Source organism: Oenanthe melanoleuca, chromosome 17 (assembly GCF_029582105.1).
Source record: "Oenanthe melanoleuca isolate GR-GAL-2019-014 chromosome 17, OMel1.0, whole genome shotgun sequence".
NCBI classification, from domain to species: domain Eukaryota; kingdom Metazoa; phylum Chordata; class Aves; order Passeriformes; family Muscicapidae; genus Oenanthe; species Oenanthe melanoleuca.
Window position 1 is genome coordinate 4,594,329 of NC_079350.1, and position 18,837 is coordinate 4,613,165.

Sequence of the window (18,837 nt, forward strand, 5' to 3'; positions counted from 1 at the left end):
TGGAAGGAATTTTGGTTTAACATTTCATTTTTGTTGTACTCTATAATGCCTGTGTTTTCCCATAAATCATCTTTGAGGTGTGTTCAGTGGCTCAGACCTTTTTGCTGGTTTAATACTAGATTTATCTGACTTAAGTTGTCAGTCTTCAGCAGTAGATTATTGCTGCCATGTCAGTCTGTATCATTAGTCCTGTATTTGTCAATAAAAAAATGCTTGGGTTTTTGCACTTAAAACACCTTCCCTCTTCACAAACCACTCAGAGTGGGTTTGTACCTTTAGCTTTTTCTCCTATTGTTTATACCAAGCAAAATCCAATCCAAAGCACACTTCTCAAATCTGCAATGAGGAACAAACAGATCAGGTACAATTTTCATAAATTCTCTGCTGTTCCCACAGTGTGGTACAAAGTGCTGAGTAGTGATGGGCAGTCAGTGTGTAAGCTGTGAACAGACTCACTGTAGTCATTTGTAACTCCTCAGAGCTGGTGGCCCTTGCAGGAGGCTTTTCAGTGCTTACTGAGTGTTAAAGTTGGAAAAGTCAGTAAAGAAACACACTCAACCCTTTGGAAGAAGCAGTATCCAGGTTTTTATAGGGAGGCTTCCAAGCTTGGAGCTTAATTCTCAGTGCAAAGCCAGTCTTGTGTTCTTGGGAAGGAGGGAAAAGTGCTGCTTCTAAGTGCTGAACTGTTCTGTTAAGGGTTTTTCAGAGTGTGGAGATTTTTTAAATTTATTCTTTGTACACAAAAAAGGTTTTGCAGTAAATGTGAGGTATAACTGTGGTTATTCCTTTTTCCTCTACGGTTTGCTGTAATTTTCATGTCCTTACTCCCAGTCATGGTGATGTGAGAGCAGGGCAGGCACTTGTCTGGTCTGTGTTCCTTAGCTCTGGGTCACTGTGCCCTGTGCTGTGCTGCCTTCCCAGCTGTTCTGGGCTGTCTGTGGGGCACCAGAGGGAAACCAGCAGTTTTCCAGCAGCATTATCCACTCTGGGAAGTGCAGGAGGGAGGTTTTGGCTCCTTGGTGGGTGGAATGGGAGCTGGAGATGACAAGGATTGTGCTTGGCTTTCTTAGGAGCTGTGCCAGGCTGGTGTGGGGACGTGAGCAACATCAGCCCTTCCTTCCCTTCCTTCCTTCTCTCCACTCACTCCCAGTGCTGGTGTGACCATGAGTTCTTTCAGTGCTGTCTCCTGGGGCAGCTAATTAGCAGCTGGGTCTAATGAGTGGTGCAGGCTGTCAAGGCACTTCTGCTAATCCATGGAATGGGAGTAGCCCCCACCCCTGCTACACTCATGTGGGGGAAGCACAGAGCAGCCTGAGCTTCCAGAGCACACAGTTTGTGTCTAAACACATCCATTGTGGCAAAACAACATTCCCAGTGAACACCTGAAAACTAACATGGAACCCCAGTACTTCCAGGGCTGACTTTTGCTTTTTGGCAGCCTCTGAAGCATGGTGGGAAGGCAGAGACCAGAGTAGCCAAAAGTGGAGCTGGACTGTTCATTCACAGCAGTCCTGTGGATGAGCAGAACCACGGTCCTAAAAATGTAAGAGCTCTCTCCATTGTGCATGAATAAATGATGGATGAAATAACTGCTGGATTGTAAATGGAATTTATAATGTTAATGATATAATACAGGCTCTTGCCACAAACGGGTCTCCTTTCTTGTCTTTTTAAGCTGCTTGGAAAGGAGCCCAGTGCTTTATTCTTTAGTGCAAATAAATGTAAGCTAAGCAGCCTTGTACACTGAATATCTCTGACATGAGACCTCCTGGCCATATGTACCTGTCTGCTGCTCAGCCCTTGGCTCATTTGCCACCAACTCCCAGGAAAAGCATGATAGAAATGAAGGTGGTCTGAGAGCACATTACAGCTGCTTTTGGGAAAACACACAAAACCTGATTTTGTAGTCTGCTGCAGCTGTGCAGGGTTGCCACTGATTTCACTGTTGCATGAAGCAAGAACTCCCTTTGCTACAGGGAACACCATCAGTTTTCCCTTATTTCAGCCCCTGGAGTGACACAGTGGGGTCAGGATGGAGCTTTTGGAGTCTGGTTTTGCTACTCACAGTCAGGTGGTGAAAATGGGTGGGTTTAGGCTTTCCTCACACCTTTCACCCTGCAGTGAAACTTATTACAACACGAGTTTCAAAATGCCAGAGGAGCCTTCTGGAGGGTCTGAAGCTTTTCTGTGCATCTCAGATCAAGGTGTGGTTTTTAGCCATTTTCTGTGTGTTTGTGGCCAAACTCTCCAGCTCCTAGCCAAAAGGGCTGAGAACATGTGGATATAAAGCTCTTCAAAACTCAGCTCTGCTCTTATTTCTGAGCAAGAACACTTGGCTCCTCCTTTATTCTTTGCTTTATTTACATTTGAGGCTTCTCATGGAAGCCAATAACAGGGCAGTGAGACCATTTTATTCCCATTAAAAAGAGTTGGTTCTCTTGCTCCTCTGGCCTCTGCAGGGCTCCTCACCAATCACTTGCAGATGAGATGTCTGCTGCCTCATCTTTAAAAAATAACATACCTGGGAACTGCCAATATCTGCAGCTTCCAGGAACTGCAGGTTCAACATTTTACCTGGCAAGTGAGCAAATGTGCATCAGGATGGTTTTTGTTTCCTTGGGGCTTTTGGTTGTTTAGATTTCTCAGAACTCTAAATAGTTAAAATCAGAATAGAATTTGTGGTAAACAAGAAAAATCAAAAGCTCTACTTGTGCTCTTTGGAGAGGTCACATTTTGCAGACAGAAGTGTAATTTAAAAACTTTTCCACACGAATCAAATGCCGGTGACAGGATGCACATGGAACCTCTTGAAAGAGCATAAGTGGCTTTTCTCAGAAAGAGAAGTACCTTTTGGGTAACCTTTCCACAAGTAAAATATCAAGCTCATTGGACAACTTCTCCCATTTGGAAGCATTAACTGATGTAAAAACCTTCTGCCTTCAAGAAGATGAACTTTGGGATCTGTGGGTACTTGCAGTGATGGTTTCTCTGTAATTTCAATAATGCTCTGTTCTCTTTGTGCAGACACCGGTGCTAACAGATGTCTGCAGTTAACGGGTCTTCAGTGCTGAAGCTTTCAGAAGCTTTAAATTGTTTTCTTGAATACTAAGTTTTGTGTGAGAGGTTTTCTCTTCTGCCTTGCAGTAGTTTGCATGGTGTGATTCCAAGTTCTATGTGTGACTATTCTGTGATGCTAAAACCCCAAAGCCAAACAGCCAACACCCAACCAACCAGGAGCAAAGCCCCAAACCTAGAAAAGGCAAATGTAGTTTTCAACATTCCTGGACAGGTCTGAGCTTTGTTGTGGCTTTCTGAGGTTATTTTCTATATGAATTTGGTGCTGCTGCTTGGCACGTTCCTGCAATAAAAGTGTGTATTTGCAGGGAATCTGCTGGGTGCAGAGTTTGCCTGGCTTTATGAAGTAGTAAATTTTCTGTTGCTTAATCTAATATTCTAGAGAAAAATAGTAGTGCAGGGAAAGGAGAATGTTGCTTCACCTTCCAGAAGTGCCATAAGAGACCTTGATCTTGTTACAGTCTTTGCTATTACTTGTAAGAACAGTAACATATGAGGATTTAAGGACTGCTGCAGTCAGAAAGGACAAAGAAAAGAGTGAGTGTCGATACCAAGAGAGAGCAGCCACAGGGAGGCAATGCTGGGGCCAAACTGCTGCCTCAAGGATCAAATCAGGATGAGTTGAACCCTCTTTTACTTTCTGGAGGATTAACTAAGCCCTGTGCTCTGCCTCTGTGATGTTAAATCCTGCTCAAAATGTGTGCTGCTCTTTGAAGTGACAACATCCATCCTGCCCCTTCACTCGTGGTTTCTCTCCTTTTCCAAAGCACAGACTTGCTGTCCCCTCTCTGTGGGGGTGGCTGGGTTTTGGTGGCACTGGCTGAGTGCTCAGTACCCAGAGTTAGGGCAGGAAGATGCTGCAGGTTCTTGCACTTTTGAAACATGAGCTGCAGGGACAGGACCACGGAGAGAAGGTGTTGGAACAGAGCAGATGTTGACAGAGAAGCTCTCAGAGAACAGCCCCACTCAGGCAAGGACACCAGACCTGGAAATGCCAGTGGGGCTGAAGCCTGGATTGTGTGAGGCTGGCTCTGGGAGTGTCACAGAACTGGGATTGGGACCAAGGCTGCTCACCTGTCAAAGAAACCAGCCTAGAACTGAGCAAGCTGGAGTTGGGGGTGTCCCCCATCTTCTAAACCTGCAGTCAGTCATCTCCTGGCTTGGTTAGTATTTGGATATGACACGTGTTTATGACATTCCCATTGATCTGAGTTACCTCTTTTCTTGTCTCTGGTTTCTCCTGCCTTCATTTATGTGCTTGACTGTAAATGCCTCCTCAGACAGGAGCATGTTGATGAGCCTTAATGAGTTAATATAATCCCTGTGAGCTGCTTAGAAATACTGGCTATGGTTGCTTGAAAAGACAGCATTTTCTGCAAAGGTGCATCATGGCACCAGCTGGAGGGGGCTGCAGTGGGCTTGGGACAGCTGAGGTCCCCGTGGAAAAGCATCCCTGCACTAGCCAGCCTTTTACTGCTGCAGGCTCATTTGGAAGTGGCCTTTTCACACAAGACCAGTGCTTAATATATCACTCAGACTTTGCTCATTGTCTACAGTTAGTAGTCTAACCTAGCCTCAGCGAAGTAATTAGGAGAAATAATTAACAGCTCTCAGTGATGAGGCAATCTCTCTCTCCCTCCCCTCTCCCTCACCATGTGGTGCACCTTGGTAGTGTCTCAGAAAACACAAGAGGACATTATGAATCAAAAAAATAAGTCTTTACCTGTAGTTAACTGTGCACACAAAAAGGAAAACATGGTGATCAAGCAGCCATTAATAGTTGCTTTACTGGAGGAGGATACACCAGAATCAAATGCTCATGGTAAAATGTCCCTTTAGGTCGTGGTTCTGTTATAACATTTAATCCAAACAAAAATAAGTCTCTACCAAAAGAAGTATTTGACCCGTACACATACGGACATGTGTGGATAAGACACTGCACTCCTCACGTTCCAAACGCCTCACGGCCCCTGTGTTCTCCCTAAGTGCAAGAAAACAAAACCCAGCCATGAAAATACAAAATCAATGCAGCAACTACAGTCGTAGGCAACGGTATGTGCGTGGCCAGGCCGGGCCCGTGGTGGGATGCGGGACAATGCAGCAGGGATGGAGCAGAGTCCCCTCTCCCCTCCCTCCTGTCCCTGCCTCTGCTGTGCTGGGGCTCTTCCAAACCAGACGCTAAGAGGAGGGAAAATAAAAACAACACCCCAGCCTATACCATAGTAAATCAAGTAATAAAAAAACAAACCCATCCCTCGGGTGGCGGCACTGCTGGTCCCGGGCCGCCCTGCGCGGTCACTGAGCGGCGTCCCCGCCGGGGACACCCCGCTGGCCCCGCGCTCCCTGCCAGCCTCCTGCCTGCAAAGTGCACCCAAGACATTGTGCAAGTCCTAGCGTGAAGGAAGGCGCTGGGGAAGGCCACCCGTCACCTCGGTGTCCCCAGGTGCCAGCCCGGGCCGGGCTCCTGTGCAGCCTCAGAGACCCGCCCAGGCTCGCAGCTGCAGCGCCAGCACGCCCAGCGCCACGGTGACCAGGCTGCCGCCGGCGCCGGGGGCTCGGTCACAGTCCTGCTTGTCCGCCTCGCAGCGGGACTGCTGGCACAGCACGCCCTTGAAGCCCACGGGGCAGATGCAGCGCTGGTTCTGGTAGCAGGTGCCGCCGTTCTGGCACAGCAGGAGCTCGTCATCGCACACGTTGGCTGCGGGGCGAGAGGAGAGCGCTGGGTTACCCTGCCCTGCAGCGGCAACGAGGTTTTACTCCTAGCGGTTAAATTATCCAGCGCTAGAGCACCTCCAAGGCCAGCAGAATGCACTGGAGGGCTGCAAACCCCGTGGCCAAAGCTATGAAGTTGTGGACACTGCTGATTCTGATTTCTCAGATTCTGAGTTCTTTTTCTCTTTCTCGGGCTGGGAGACTTTTTCCCAGGCTGAGGCAGTTTCTCAGCTCTGGCCTGAGCCTTTCCCAGGATGATAACTTTCTGGTAAATAGAAAGGAATTAATAAACAGAGATTAACACCTGGTGTTGGCTGAGAAACAGTTTCGTGTTGTATGTGACAGGAGATGTTTTCTCCTGTTGTCCAATGAACTCCTGTCCTGTTTGAGACTTGCAAACCACTCTATAAATATAGCTCAGTTTTTCAATAAAATGCTTCTTTCGCTTCTCTGGCTTAAGAAGTAATTTATCATTATTATATGCGACCCTCCACGCATAGCGACAGAATTTTGGATTTGGGAGGAATGGCCGGAATCTGCTCACCCTGCCCCCAAGGCAGCAGGGCTGGAGACCCTGCTCCTGTTGGGAGCCCAGCTGCCGTGCCCTGCGGGGTACTCACGGAAGCAGCCCTGTCTCCAGTAGTAGTTGGGCAAGCAGTCGTCGCACTTGGGCCCCGTGGCGCCCTCCCTGCACTCACAGTAGCCGGTCTCGTTGCAGCGGTCGTGCATGGAGCCGATCTGGTTGCAGTTACATTCTGGCCAAAGACACAGAGGTCACAGCCTGTCCTGCCTGCGGTTCTGGGCATGCAGGGGGCTTTGGAGAAGTCTGAGATGTGCTTAGAGACCAACGGGCTGGGAGGCCCCAACAGTGCAAACGGTGCAAAGGGCACCCCTCTTTGGAGCTGAGCCCTTCCTGGCCGAGCAAGGCAGCTGAATTTTTACTGTGAGGGTGGGGAGGCTCTGGTACAGGGTGCCCAGAGAAGCTGTGGCTGCCCCTGGATTCCTGGAGGTGTCCAAGGCCAGGCTGGACAGGGCTTGGAGCATCCTCGTCTAGTGAAGGTGTCCCTGCCTATTCAGGGGGTGGAACTAGACAGTTTTCAACCCAAACTGTTCTGTGATTCTAGGGTAATTTTTAGGCTTTGTTTTCAGGGAAGAGACACCTTGGCAGGCTGAGGAGACCATACCAGCTGCCATCCTTGCAGAGCACCCACACCCTCCAGAGAGGGGCTGAATGAAGCCCACTCACAGAGTGAGGTGCTGCCAGGGCCATGCTCACCTGTGCAGACATTCTCTGTGTTCACCTGTCCATTCTCTGTGTTCATCTGTGCATTCTCTGCTCACCTATGCAGACATTCTCTGCTCACCTGTGCATTCTCTCTGCTCACCTGTGCATTCTGTGCTCACCTATGCAGACGCTCTGTGCTCACCTATGCATTCTGTTCTCAGCTGTGCACCCTGTGCTCACCTATGCACCCTGTGCTCACCTATGCAGACACCCTGTGCTCACCTATGCACCCTGTGCTCACCTGTGCACCCTGTGCTCACCTATGCACCCTGTGCCCACCCGTGCACCCTGTGCTCACCTATGCAGACATTCTCGTCGTCCAGCTCGGCGGAGCTGTTGCGGTAGAAGCCCAGGCGGCAGTGCTGGCAGTGCTGCCCCCGCGTGTTGTGCTTGCAGCTCACGCAGGTCACCACGTTCAGGAAGTCGATGTAGCTGCAGCGGTTGGAGTGGCCGTAGCACTCGCAGTCTGGGGGGAGAGCAGGGGACAGCTGGGGACACTGGGCTCGAGTGCCTTCCCTTGTGCTGGGAGGAGGAGAGGAGCCACTGGGAAAGGGAGTGCCATGGCCACTGCCAGAGCAGGGCTGGGCTTGTGGGCAGGAGGAGAGCACACGGTTCTCCACCACCATGGGGGGACTGGGCTGGAAATCATCACCAGAGAGCAGAGCAGATCTGGGTCCCTGAAATCTTGAGGTGTGGATGGGCAGGAGCCAGCCCCTTGCAATCCCAGGACATGATTTCTTTCAGAAACTGCATAATTAGGGGAGAGGCAGTGGAGGGCAGTCAGATGTTAATTACAGAGCTGCCTTGTTAATGAGCAGAGCTCTGTGCCTGGGTTTGGCTCTGGGGAGGCTGCAGGACCTGTGAAGAGCTGGGCTGGGGGGCAGAGCCTCGCTGGGGACAGAGGGATGGGGCTGGCAGAGGCTGCTCAAGTGGAGATGGAGCTGCTGTGTGTCCAGGTAAAACCCCACAGCCTCTCCTTTTCCCCTCTGCATCCCTTCTCAGCAGGGAGAGTTGTAGCTGCCTGTTGTACCTTTCTGCTGTGAAGGGTGGTGGTTCTCAGGTTAAATGTTTAAAATAAGCACTGTGGAAGCTTCCACAGCTGGTGGACAGCTGTGTGAAGGTTTGAACCAGGGCTTGCCTGGCACAGCACAGCCTGCAAAGGGAGATACCACCATCACTTGGCCAAGTGCTCCTGTCCCCAGGGCTGACCTCTCTCAGCTGTGGGCATGTGTTAGGGAACAACCATCTGTGGGTGAGTCTGTAGTCAGGGGAGTGGATTTTGTGCTTCTTGTGTTTGCTTTTTATCACCATGAGTTGGGATGGTGACAGCCTTGCAGAGTCAGATCCAGGTGCTGGATCTTACTGGGAGTTTATATATAAATGTGTTTATACAGTGAGATGTGCAACCCAGGAGAAAAGGTGACCTGTGGTACAGCTGGCCTGGTCAGGAGATTTCCAGCCAGCAAGGGCAGGGGATAACGTGAGCAGAAACAATCTCAGCCAGGTCTGAGCTTTCAGAGCCTTCAGAGGGGTCTGGAGCTGGGGCTTTGCTCCCAGCAGAACTTTAAACGTTGGAGGATGGGAGGGATGGCAGGGAAGGGTGTGGGGTGGCATGCACATGCAACTGCAGGAGGAGATGTGATCAATGACATGATGACCAGGGAAGAAGGAGCAGGGCAGAGGTTTCCCCATGGTTCACAGCTGCCTGAGGAGGAGCTGAGACTCTCTTGTAATCTTGACTCCCTGTGGAACAACTTCTGCCTCATCAACTGTTACACAAAGAATTTCAGCTCAAATCCTGCCTGCTGCACTTCCCTGTGTTGTTTCAGACTAGGGAATCACTGCTACACACAGCCAACAGCTAAGCACAGCTCAGAGGGACCCTCCCCACCTCCTCCAGGTCTGAGCCTGCAGGAGCACATCACCTGAGCGAGGTCAGGGAGCCCTGGGGCGCCGCCCTCCCTCTCCTTACCTTTGTACGTTTCAATGGGAGCCACTGGGCCAGAGTTTGGTTTGAGCCGGATGAGTTTTGAGCTCTTTGAGGATGCTTGAGAAAAATCAGAGAAAGGCTTTTTCTCACTGCTTAGCACCACCCCTGCCACGAGAACAATGCCAAGAGCACCGTGCTGGCAGCACTGGCATCTATTTCTGCAGCAGAGAGCTGGGAGCTGCTGCATTTCTGCTCTTCCCCTCCCCTCCTCAGAGCTGGATGCATGAAAAACTCAACGCACAAATAACCCAATGCACAACACTACTGCAGAGCTGGGAGGAGCTGCTCACACGTGCCCCCTTCATGGCTGTTTGCTGGCGTGGTTTGGGATTTTGGGATGAGGATCTACAGCTTACAAACCAGATCTACTGCACGGACTGGGGCTGATGGGGGCCACGCCAGCTGGCCCCCAAAAACCTGTGAGGAGGAGGAGTGCCACGGAGGTGGCACCTGGCAGGGGCTGCTACAGGGTGCTGCAGAGCAGGTGCTGCTCCAGCCTGGCCCGTCCCCAGCAGCACATACCTGTTTTTTTCCCGTGCTTCTTGCCTGCAGAGTGTGCTGTGCGCCCTGGTTTGCTCTTCGGAGCTGCCAGAGACAGAACAGGTCTGAGAGCTGGGCTGGGCAGGGGCTCCCAGGCTGTGCTCAGGGTAAAGGGCTGTCCCAGCTGGGATGGGGCTCCCTGCTGCCAGCCAGACCCCTGTCCCACACAGGGTGACCCAGCACTGCAGGTAAAGGCCACCAAGCCTTGGGAGGGTTTGTGCTTTGGTGAGCCCAGCGAGGAGCAAGGCTGGGCAGCACTGAGGTCCCACAGGGTGTTGGGAAATGGTTCCATTGGGTTTTTGTGGAGCTTGTGCCTCCACTTGCAAGTGCTGTGGTGCTCAGGGAGGCCCTGGGTGGGCACTGCCAGCTCCAGCCACGGGTGTCAGTCACATCCTCCCAGTGACAGTGGTGGCAGAGGTGGCCGTGGTCAGAGTGCACCCACTCCTGCTTCCCACACCATTCCTCTGGTACCCTGCTGGTCTCCATGGCTTTCCTTGGCCCCAAACATCTCCAAAAACCCTCCCTGGGGCTGGGTGAGCACAGCTGAGCTGGACCCTCTGGGCAGGAGGTTGTACAGTGGGGGGCTGTGCTGAGGAAGGGTGGCTGTCCTGGCACTGAGGGAGAACCTGCCCAGTGCCAGCCTTGGGGACAGGCCTGGCCTTACCTCGCATGCCCTCAGGAGGGTCTGCTGCCTTTGGCTTCTGTCCAAGTGCTGCTGTGTTTGGTGGCATCAGAGAGAACATCAGATTTAAATCAGACCCCCCTGCTTTGCTTAACAGGGTTCAAAGGGACGCTGGAAGCTCTAGGCTGGGTTGGTGGAGCTCTATCTGATTTAGGATGTGCTGAAGCAGGAAGGAGAGACAAAATCTCCTCAAAGTTAGCATCTCTAAGTGTGAAGAGAGGCAGGAAAAATATTCCTAAGGGGAAGGTGTGGGAGTGCTGGATGGCTGAGTGTTGGCATGTGGTCCTGACACTGCCCAGGCACGGAGAGAAGCCAGGTCTGCAGAGCATTGTCAGGGCTGTCAGCACTCCTGGCCCCTGGGTGTAGCTCCATCCCTTGTTACTGCATCAAAAGCAGCTTTGCCTCTCTGTGAGGCCAGACAGCCCAGGATGCTGTGATCTGCACAGGAGGGATGCTAAAATCTACAGCTGGAGCCAGCTACAGGGATCTGGGGTGGCAAAGGGGAGCTGAGCACCAAGGGCAGCTACCAAAGCTGTGTGTGGAGGGAGCCCTGAGGAGGAGAAACTTCAGCCTCAGCAGCCAGGGAGAAACCTCCCAAGGCTCCCCCCAGGCAGACTGAGCAAGGAGATGCATTAGAAGGATCTGTGCTCTAAACAACACAGCCTATCACTGACAGGGAGATTCTGCTCTACAAACAGGCTCCAGCCTCGGGAGATGACAGCATTTCCATGATCCTCTCTGTTCACCCCAGCAGCAAGCTGTGAACAATCCCTCCTGCCCTTCACCATCCTCACAACCTCCCCATCCTCCCCATCCTCACCTTCCATGTGCACCACTGAACCCCCAGCCTCAGCCCAGCCCCATCCCCGTGCAGGACTCACACAAGCCCTGAGCTCCTTCCCGGGCAGGAGGAGAAGAGAGGCATGGAAAGCACAGATCCAGAGCTAGAATAAACACTCTCTGAGCTGGTCCTGGCTGGCAGGGCCCAGCTCAGCCCTGTGGCTCCTACCTTGTGCTCCTGGGCCAGCCTCGGCCGGGGGAGAGCCCACCTGCAGTGGGGCAGCCGCCGACAAGCCGGGGTAGTCTTGGGTGACCAAAGGGAAAATGGTGTTACTGGGGGAGCTGCATCCCAGCAGGAGCCCTGCAGCGTTCCCAGAGGGAGTCAGACCCCAAATGCAGCACCCAGCCCTGTGCCATGGGGGTCTCTAGGCACCAAACCCCTTGAACTGTGTGTGCTGAGCTGAGCCCCTGCCCTGCAGCCCTGGGCCTTGGAATAGCAGCTGACAAACAGCACACACACCTGGGGTGGAGGCACCAAGCCCTGCTCAACCCCAACCTCCACACCCTCCTTCAGGCTCTGCTGCTCCCTCAGAAATACAAATCCAGGAATTTCCCAGCACTGCAGAGAACTTGAACCAGTGAGAAATTTTGTTTGGTTTCCCTGCAAACCCTCACCCCCACTGGCTCCATCCCCCTCCCCTGCTTCTCAATATTGGTAACAGTCTTCAGGTTTGCTAGAAAACAAACCAGGGACTAAAAATTTGAAAAGCCATATTATTAATTTCAAGCTCCAGTTGGGTAACATAAGGAGGAGGAGGAAAAAAAAAAAAAAATCTCTTGATCCTTGCCAAGTTTCAAAGGACAAACCCGAGTAGGAGAGAAATGTGATTTCCCAGCTTCGTCAAGGGGATGATAAACAATACAGAATAAAAAAGAAAAAAAAAAAAAGATTATTTTTTTAATGACAAGCTCTAAGAGAAGGTGATAGACATTGTCCTTTTCAGCTGGAAAGTGGAAACCAATTGATATTAATATGGTGTTAAAGAGAATATGAAAAAATCCCTGTGCAAATTGGCAAGGGTTTAATTAGAGTCACAATAAAAAACAGCCCTGGAGGCATTTTGCTTTTTAGTCATTCACATACACCTCCACTCAATCACATTTACAGAGCCAAGAAAATTATTAATGCTCATTATCCTGAGAACCTTTCCCTTTGTAGCTCTGGGCCATAATGGACAGTTTTACATTTTGGGATAGGGAGAGACACATTTTGCCCCAGAACCACTTTATAAAAATGGGAAACCATGGGCAGCTCTGATGGAAATTGCTGTTCTTGGTGGGCTTCTGAGGAAGGGGAATAAATTGAACCAAGAAGTCACATTTTATAGCAAAAACCATTGGGGCAAACAGCACTGGAGGAGTGGGGGAGAAGCCTGGAAAAGTCCTTCTGAAAACACAAACACAGGATCCCTTTCCTGCAGGCACTCCCCAAAGCCAGGCTGTCCCTGCTCATTTTCTGCTGGAGTTTGTGACCACCCAGCAGGGCTCAGGCTGGTCCTGTTTTTACCCAGAGGTGAACTGGCACTGCTGAGACTGCCACGAACCAGAAAAAACTATATAAAAAGGAAAAGTTTGGGATTTTCAGTGTTGTTTTTTTTTCTTATTTTGAACATGGGGAAAAAAAAGTAACAAATGGCAAGGAAGGAACTGACAGGCTTCAAGGAAAGCTTTGCAGAAGGCAAAGAACAGCACTTAATTCATCCTCCTAAGGGTAACTCTGTGATTTCTCTTCCTTCTCCCCACTTTGGCAGCTTCCCCTGCCTTCAGACCACATCCCTGCTCTGAACCCATCGCTGTCTCCCCTCCCACGGCAGGACCAGGCACACACAGCATCCTACGAGCACAGCTCCACCTTGACACGACAACACCACGAGCAGCCAAGGGAGGCAGATGTCTAGCAGCTCCAAGCAGCCCAGAGACAGCCCAAATCTCATCTACTCCTCGAGCCCACGTGCTGCTGCCGAGCTGTGCCCACTGCTGTGCGGAGGAGAAGGGAGGAACGCTCGGGCTGCCTTGAAATACCTGATTTTTTCTGTGTTTCTGTCACAGGCACAGAGGCAGCGAACTCAGAGGCTGGTCTGATGATGCTTGCTTAATGTGGGAAGCAGAAATTCAGAGGGTAGAAGATATTAGAGGGTGGAACAGAGCAGGGATGGGGCAGGGCTCTGGCAGGGCTGGTCTAAATGGCTGGCTTTAAAGCAAGGAGGGATTTTAATGCTTCTAAAATTCAAAAGGGGGGGTTACAACAGAGTGTCTCACTTTGGGATTCTGACTCTGCTTGAGGTTATTGTCCCTCTTGCAAAAATGTCCTATCTGGGGTTCAAGGGTCACTTCTTCCACAAAGTGTTTCCCTTGAGACCCAGGTGAATTAGATCTGCAGGCCCTTGGGAATGTCATGGATTTTAAATCAATTCTTTATGTTTTGCATGGAGAAGGAAGATCTCTGGCCAAAAGCAGATCAGAATTAAGCTGTGCCTTGATTCCCTTTCGTTGGTCAAGGGCACACAGTGGACCTTTGGCATCAAACCCCTCGTGCTGCCCAGGTAAGAGCAGGTCCCTGAGCTGCCCTCCAGGGACTGTCACCACTCCCAGGCCACCATCCTGGGTGGGACTGGCTCTGCAGGAGCACAGATGGGATCTGGATGGGGGTGAGGACTGAGGAGCTCAGCCTGGCTGTATCAAGCCAAGGACCTGGCAGCTGAGCTGCAATTTATTAATTTTTGTCCCTTGCCATCAGTTAATGAAAGCATTAGGAAAACATTTTCTCTGCCCAGGAAGCAGGTTTTGGAGAGGGAATAAACTCTGTGATGTCTCTCAGGTCCCTCAGAGCAGCCTGGCAGGAGAGGTTACCCCCAACACCCCAGAGACACTGAACTGCCACAAAGGCAGAGCACTGCAAATCATACAAGAGACACACCAAGCAGCTACCCACACGAACACAGCAAAAAAATAGCCCTAAAATGTCACTACAGGTGAGCATGGATAAAAATCAGATGACCCTAAGTGCATTGTGTGGATGTGGATGTGATCACCTGGCCCTGGAGCTCGAGGCTGGGGGTGGATGAACCTCCTGCTGCACAGGTACAGCATGGATCTGGCTAAGGAGCCCTTCCAGACAGAGCTGAGCCTTGCACTCTTTTTCCAAGGTCACTCCAACTCCATGGAAGTTGGACTTAAACCCTCAGCTCCCTGATTAACTCCTCAAGCAGGGTACTTCCATGAATATATCTATATTTGCATAAACATGCAATCAAGTTTCCTCATCCCTTTGACTGGCTTCTGGCAGCTCCCCCAGACAGACTGTTACTAACATGCTGTGGGTGTAAAACGTCCTCCTGGGAAATATCAGGCCCTGAAAGCATGGCAAAGGGAGGAATGCGTGTCTAATTCCCCCATGAGCAGCTTAAAAAAATGTCCTGCTGTTAAGTTTTATCTGCTCATTTCCAAAAGACAAGGAAAAACGATGTCTCCTTGTTCACAGGGGGAGGGAAGGAGGAGCCCCCAGAAAAAAGACAAAAGTTTTCCTCCACTGGGTGATTTCAGAAATTAGGGAAGGATGTTTCTGGCACGTGTGTGAGCTCCCAGGCTGCTTGGATAGCAGCAGCCACTTGGGGAATGCTGGAATTGTGCCCTAGGAAAACTGCACCTGCACCACATCCATGGGTTTGGCCAGAGGGATTTGGTGGCACCAGCAAGGACAGAGCAAAGCCTGTGGGCTGCTCTGAGTCTGGAGGTCAGGGACAGGGTAGGATGGGGTAAAATTCCCCTCTCCTGGTTTGAATTTATTATGGAAAAGTCTTCATTTCTTTCCTGCCCTGCCTTGCCATGGAGCTGTGGGAGCATCTCTGTGCCAGACACAACAGCAAACCAGGGCTGCCTGGAGGCTGGGGGAAGTGAAGCAAGTCAGGGTGATTTTTATCCATGTTCTTTTATCATCCTACAGAGCAGAGATCCACAGCTACCAACACAGCAGCTGGGAGAGGAGCCTGGGAGCAGAATCCTAAATCCTGAGCAGGGCAGGGAGCACGGCACCCACCTGGCTGGGTGGTGGTGGCTGGCAGGGGGGTGCTGCTGCTGCTGGTGGTGGTGGTGGTTGTTGAGATGGTGGAGGTGGTGGTGGAGGTGGTGGTTGAGGTGGTGGTGGTTGAGGTGGTGGTGGTGGTTTTTGCAGTGGTGGTTTTTGCAGTGGTGGTTTTTGCAGTGGTGCTTTTTGCCGTGGTGCTTTTTGCGGTGTTTACTCGCTGCGGTCGCTCGTAGGCTGACAAGCAAAGAGAAGAGTTGGGGTGCACTTGCTGGGGGGCATGGTGGGTTTCCATGCCAGCCTGCACACCTGTGAGGCTGCTGCTGGGCTGGGCTGGTGACAGATTTCCCAGCACGGGCAGGATTAAGGCTGGTGATGCTGCCTGCAGTCAGGGCGTGTCTGTGTGTGAGCAGGGCTGCAGCCTGGGGCTGCATCAGCTTACCCTGCTGCTGCAGATATTGGCTTAAACACTTACAGCTCCATCAAAAACTAATTGCCAATTAAGCTGAAAAAGGGAGATGGAAGCATGTCTGGGCAGGGATGGGGTGAGGAGGTGCCAAGGAGCCCCCAGGCCCAGCTGTGCTCCTTGCACATTCCCTGCTGCCACCCCTCACCCAGCTCCCTGCCACCATCAAAGCCAACCAGCACCGCTGGCACGTGTTTGTTTCCAGTGGCACCCTCCAAATTTTGGGATGGCTGGGGGTCAGCAGAGCCCCCATGGAGCAGGGCAGGAGTGATCCTGCCCCACTGCCCCCAACCAAAATAACACCAGGACACAAATTCCTGCTTAGCTCACACCTGCTGCCCTCCTGTCCTTGTTTGTCCCACTGCTTCATGCAGATTATCGTGCTTAATTTCATAATAGCCCTGAGCTAGTTTAAATACTTAATTTAGGTCACTTCTAGGCTCCTATGTGAGCTAAATAATCTCTCCTTAACTGGCCTTGCACATAAATCCCTCCTGTCCACCTCCTGCACATCGCTCCCAGCACCCTCCCAGCTTCTGCCCTGCAGAAAATCTTGATGAGGAATGTTTTCCAGGGATATAAAAGTAGTGCTGAGGATGCCAACCTTTGTAAATGGGAAGAAAAAAGTTATCAAAATGGTTTTGAAGAGAAAGGTGAAGAATATTTTAAACTATTGAAACATTTATTTTTTTGAAATCCTAAGTTACTTAAGGGAGACTTTTAATTTTTATTTAAAAATTTCAAGCGCTTAACTGCTAAAAAACTAAATATGGTTCATTCACCTAGAAAACCTGTCCTCCACTTTTCTATTAGGTCTGCTTTTCCTAATTGCATTTGCATTTCCCTGAAACAATTCCTCCTCCAATTCTTCCCCCTTGCCTGCAAACCAAGGAATTCATTATTCATTCAGCTCCCTGATTTGTTTCTTCTGGAGGGGCACTCTGCACTACAACATTCAAACCCAGGCTTCTGCTTAACCAAAACTCCAGGCTCTTTGATATCAAACTACCTCCAGCTTTGTTAAATTAGGAGGCCTCTCCTGCCATCAATCTTGCAGCAGAAATCCCTGCTGAGCTCTGCCTTTGCTGCTGACACCTCACAGACATTTGTTCATATACATACACGTGTACATACAGATGTACACACTCTCTATATGCTTTTTTATTGATAGCCCAAGGTGACCCAGACTGGGTTCTACACCAAATAATTCACACCCAGCTCCTTCTCAGAGCAGAATTCTGCAGTACTGGGGGCTAAGGGGGGAGTTCACAGCCAGCACTGGTGATTTTGAAGAGTCTTTTATTATTTCCTTTCCAGCTGCCATACTAACGAACCTCATGGGGGGAAACCATGCCAGAGGAAGAGGCAAAATGAGGCTGCTGAAGTCAGAGGAAGAAAATATAAGACTCTTTGACAGGACAGAAAATGAGGCACAATTAGGGAAGAGTTATTGCCTGGAAAATGATAATGGATAGAAAATAACCATATATTTTTTTCCTAGTGACATCCACAAGGATCATGCACCGAGGTGTTAAATGCCAGCATTTCAGTCAGAGTTTTACTTACTGCCAAAGGCTGAGCCTGCAGCTGCACCTGGAAAAAACAAGAGGAAGCCCAGTCACTGGAAGCAGGACACCATCAGAAGATCACACAGACACACAACATGGGACTGAACAGCAGCTAATTAGTGGGGGCTTGCTCACAGGCACATCAGTTTGCTGCTACAGATTAAAAGCTGCTTTTGTCAAAGCACAGAAAGAGTCAGACAACGCTGTCTGGGCTCCTGGCATCTCAAGCCTCTCACCTGAGCAAGGGAAACCAGTGTGGTCCTTGCTGATGGGGTTTTTCTGTTAACCATTTCCTGGGGCTGCTGTGAAAGCCCAGCAAAGGACAAGCTGTAGGGTCTGAACAGGGGACTAAGGAATCACAGAATCACAGAATGAACAGGTTGGAAAAGACCTTTAAGACCAAACACCTCCTCATCAACTAAACCATGGCACTGAGTGCCTTGTCCAGTCTTTTTTAAAACATGTTCATGGGCCTGCCTGCTGGAACACATGGGTGAATCATGGAAAGTCTCAGCTCTGCATGAATATAAAGCACAGAAGAGGTAGGACTACCAAGAGCAGAGGGCTTCAGAGAGCTGCTTCTGGGGCAGAGGAAGAGGATGTTGATGTGGGGAGGAGGAAGAAGACTGAATGATGGGAAGAGAGACAAATGGGAGAAGGAAGAGCAGAGCAGAAAGAGAAATAGAAAGAGACAGAAGGAATGGAGGGGAGGGAAAGAGAGAGAACAGCATGTCTGTTCCTGTCAACAGCAGAAAGTCTCCCAGGCTCCTTTGAAGCAATGCAGGCGCTTGGTGGGAGCTGACAAGCTCGTTCCCTTTCAAAGAACCTGCTCGTCTACCAGCCCTGGCACACACAAAACATTCCCGTCACGGCCTTCGGAGCCTGAATTTCAGCTTTGATCATCTTAAAGCACATAAATCTTTCAAAAAATTTGTGGGGAGGGAGAGAAAAGATTCTCTTTGGTAATGCTCAAAGCTGCTGGTTGAAAGGCTGGAGTGGCTACCGTGGCTTTGTGACATTTAAACAAGTTTGCTAATGTGGAGTGGACAGGAAGCCAGGAGGAGCTGGCCCATCTGTGATGTCTCCTGCTCCAATTCCCTGCCTGGAGGATGTGGGAATTCATCCTCCAGCACTGTCAGAGCTGTGTGCCAGCTGCAGCTGGAAGAGCTGGGCTGCACACAGGGACCACAGCTCACGGCTTTTCCTGGGAATGCTGGTGAGCACAGGGAGCAGCCAGCACTCCTGCAGCTGAGCAGAGGCAGCACTGAGCCCCTGGGCAGCCAGAGCTCTGCTGTGCTGAACAACACCTCTGTTAAAGGACAGTTATTGGCACTGCCCTGGAGCCGTGGTTATATCTTGGCCTAAGGTCATCATCCCTGCTCTTTAACATCATTTAGATTCACTCCTCTGCCAGCAGCCAACACATCACCTCTGCATCCACCAGATCCTCTTTCACTTCTCTGTGCACCAAGACAGGGGTAAGGACCCATTTCCCTTTGGAAAGCTGAGCATCCTGCACCAATTTGAGCTGGAGAAGGGCAAGATGAGCACCCACTCCCATCCACGGATGTGGTGCAGCAAAGGCTGGATCCCTGCAGTTACATGCATTGCAATCTCTGCAGTTACATGCATTCCAATCCCTGCAGGTTACATGCATG

The 18,837-nt window shown here is 50.7% G+C and overlaps 1 protein-coding gene across 3 annotated transcripts in view; it reads right to left on the reverse strand.

Moving 5' to 3' along the window:
• Positions 1-4,773: 4,773 nt before the first annotated feature.
• NTNG2 (netrin G2) overlaps positions 4,774-18,837 on the reverse strand; it is a 47,889-nt gene continuing 33,825 nt past the window's right edge. The window contains exons 5-14 of one of the 3 annotated variants that reach the window (XM_056505368.1): positions 17,178-17,204; positions 15,161-15,382; positions 13,147-13,215; positions 11,294-11,368; positions 10,267-10,317; positions 9,585-9,647; positions 9,045-9,119; positions 7,371-7,538; positions 6,408-6,542; positions 4,782-5,773 (exon numbers count right to left, since the gene is read on the reverse strand). In XM_056505368.1, coding sequence (XP_056361343.1) covers positions 5,550-5,773; positions 6,408-6,542; positions 7,371-7,538; positions 9,045-9,119; positions 9,585-9,647; positions 10,267-10,317; positions 11,294-11,368; positions 13,147-13,215; positions 15,161-15,382; positions 17,178-17,204 — 1,109 coding nt within the window. In that variant the 3' untranslated portion in view covers positions 4,782-5,549. Of the gene's footprint in view, positions 5,774-6,407; positions 6,543-7,370; positions 7,539-9,044; positions 9,120-9,584; positions 9,648-10,266; positions 10,318-11,293; positions 11,369-13,146; positions 13,216-15,160; positions 15,383-17,177; positions 17,205-18,837 lie in introns of all 3 variants that reach the window. The other 2 variants (XM_056505366.1, XM_056505367.1) reach the window with 2 other exon arrangements.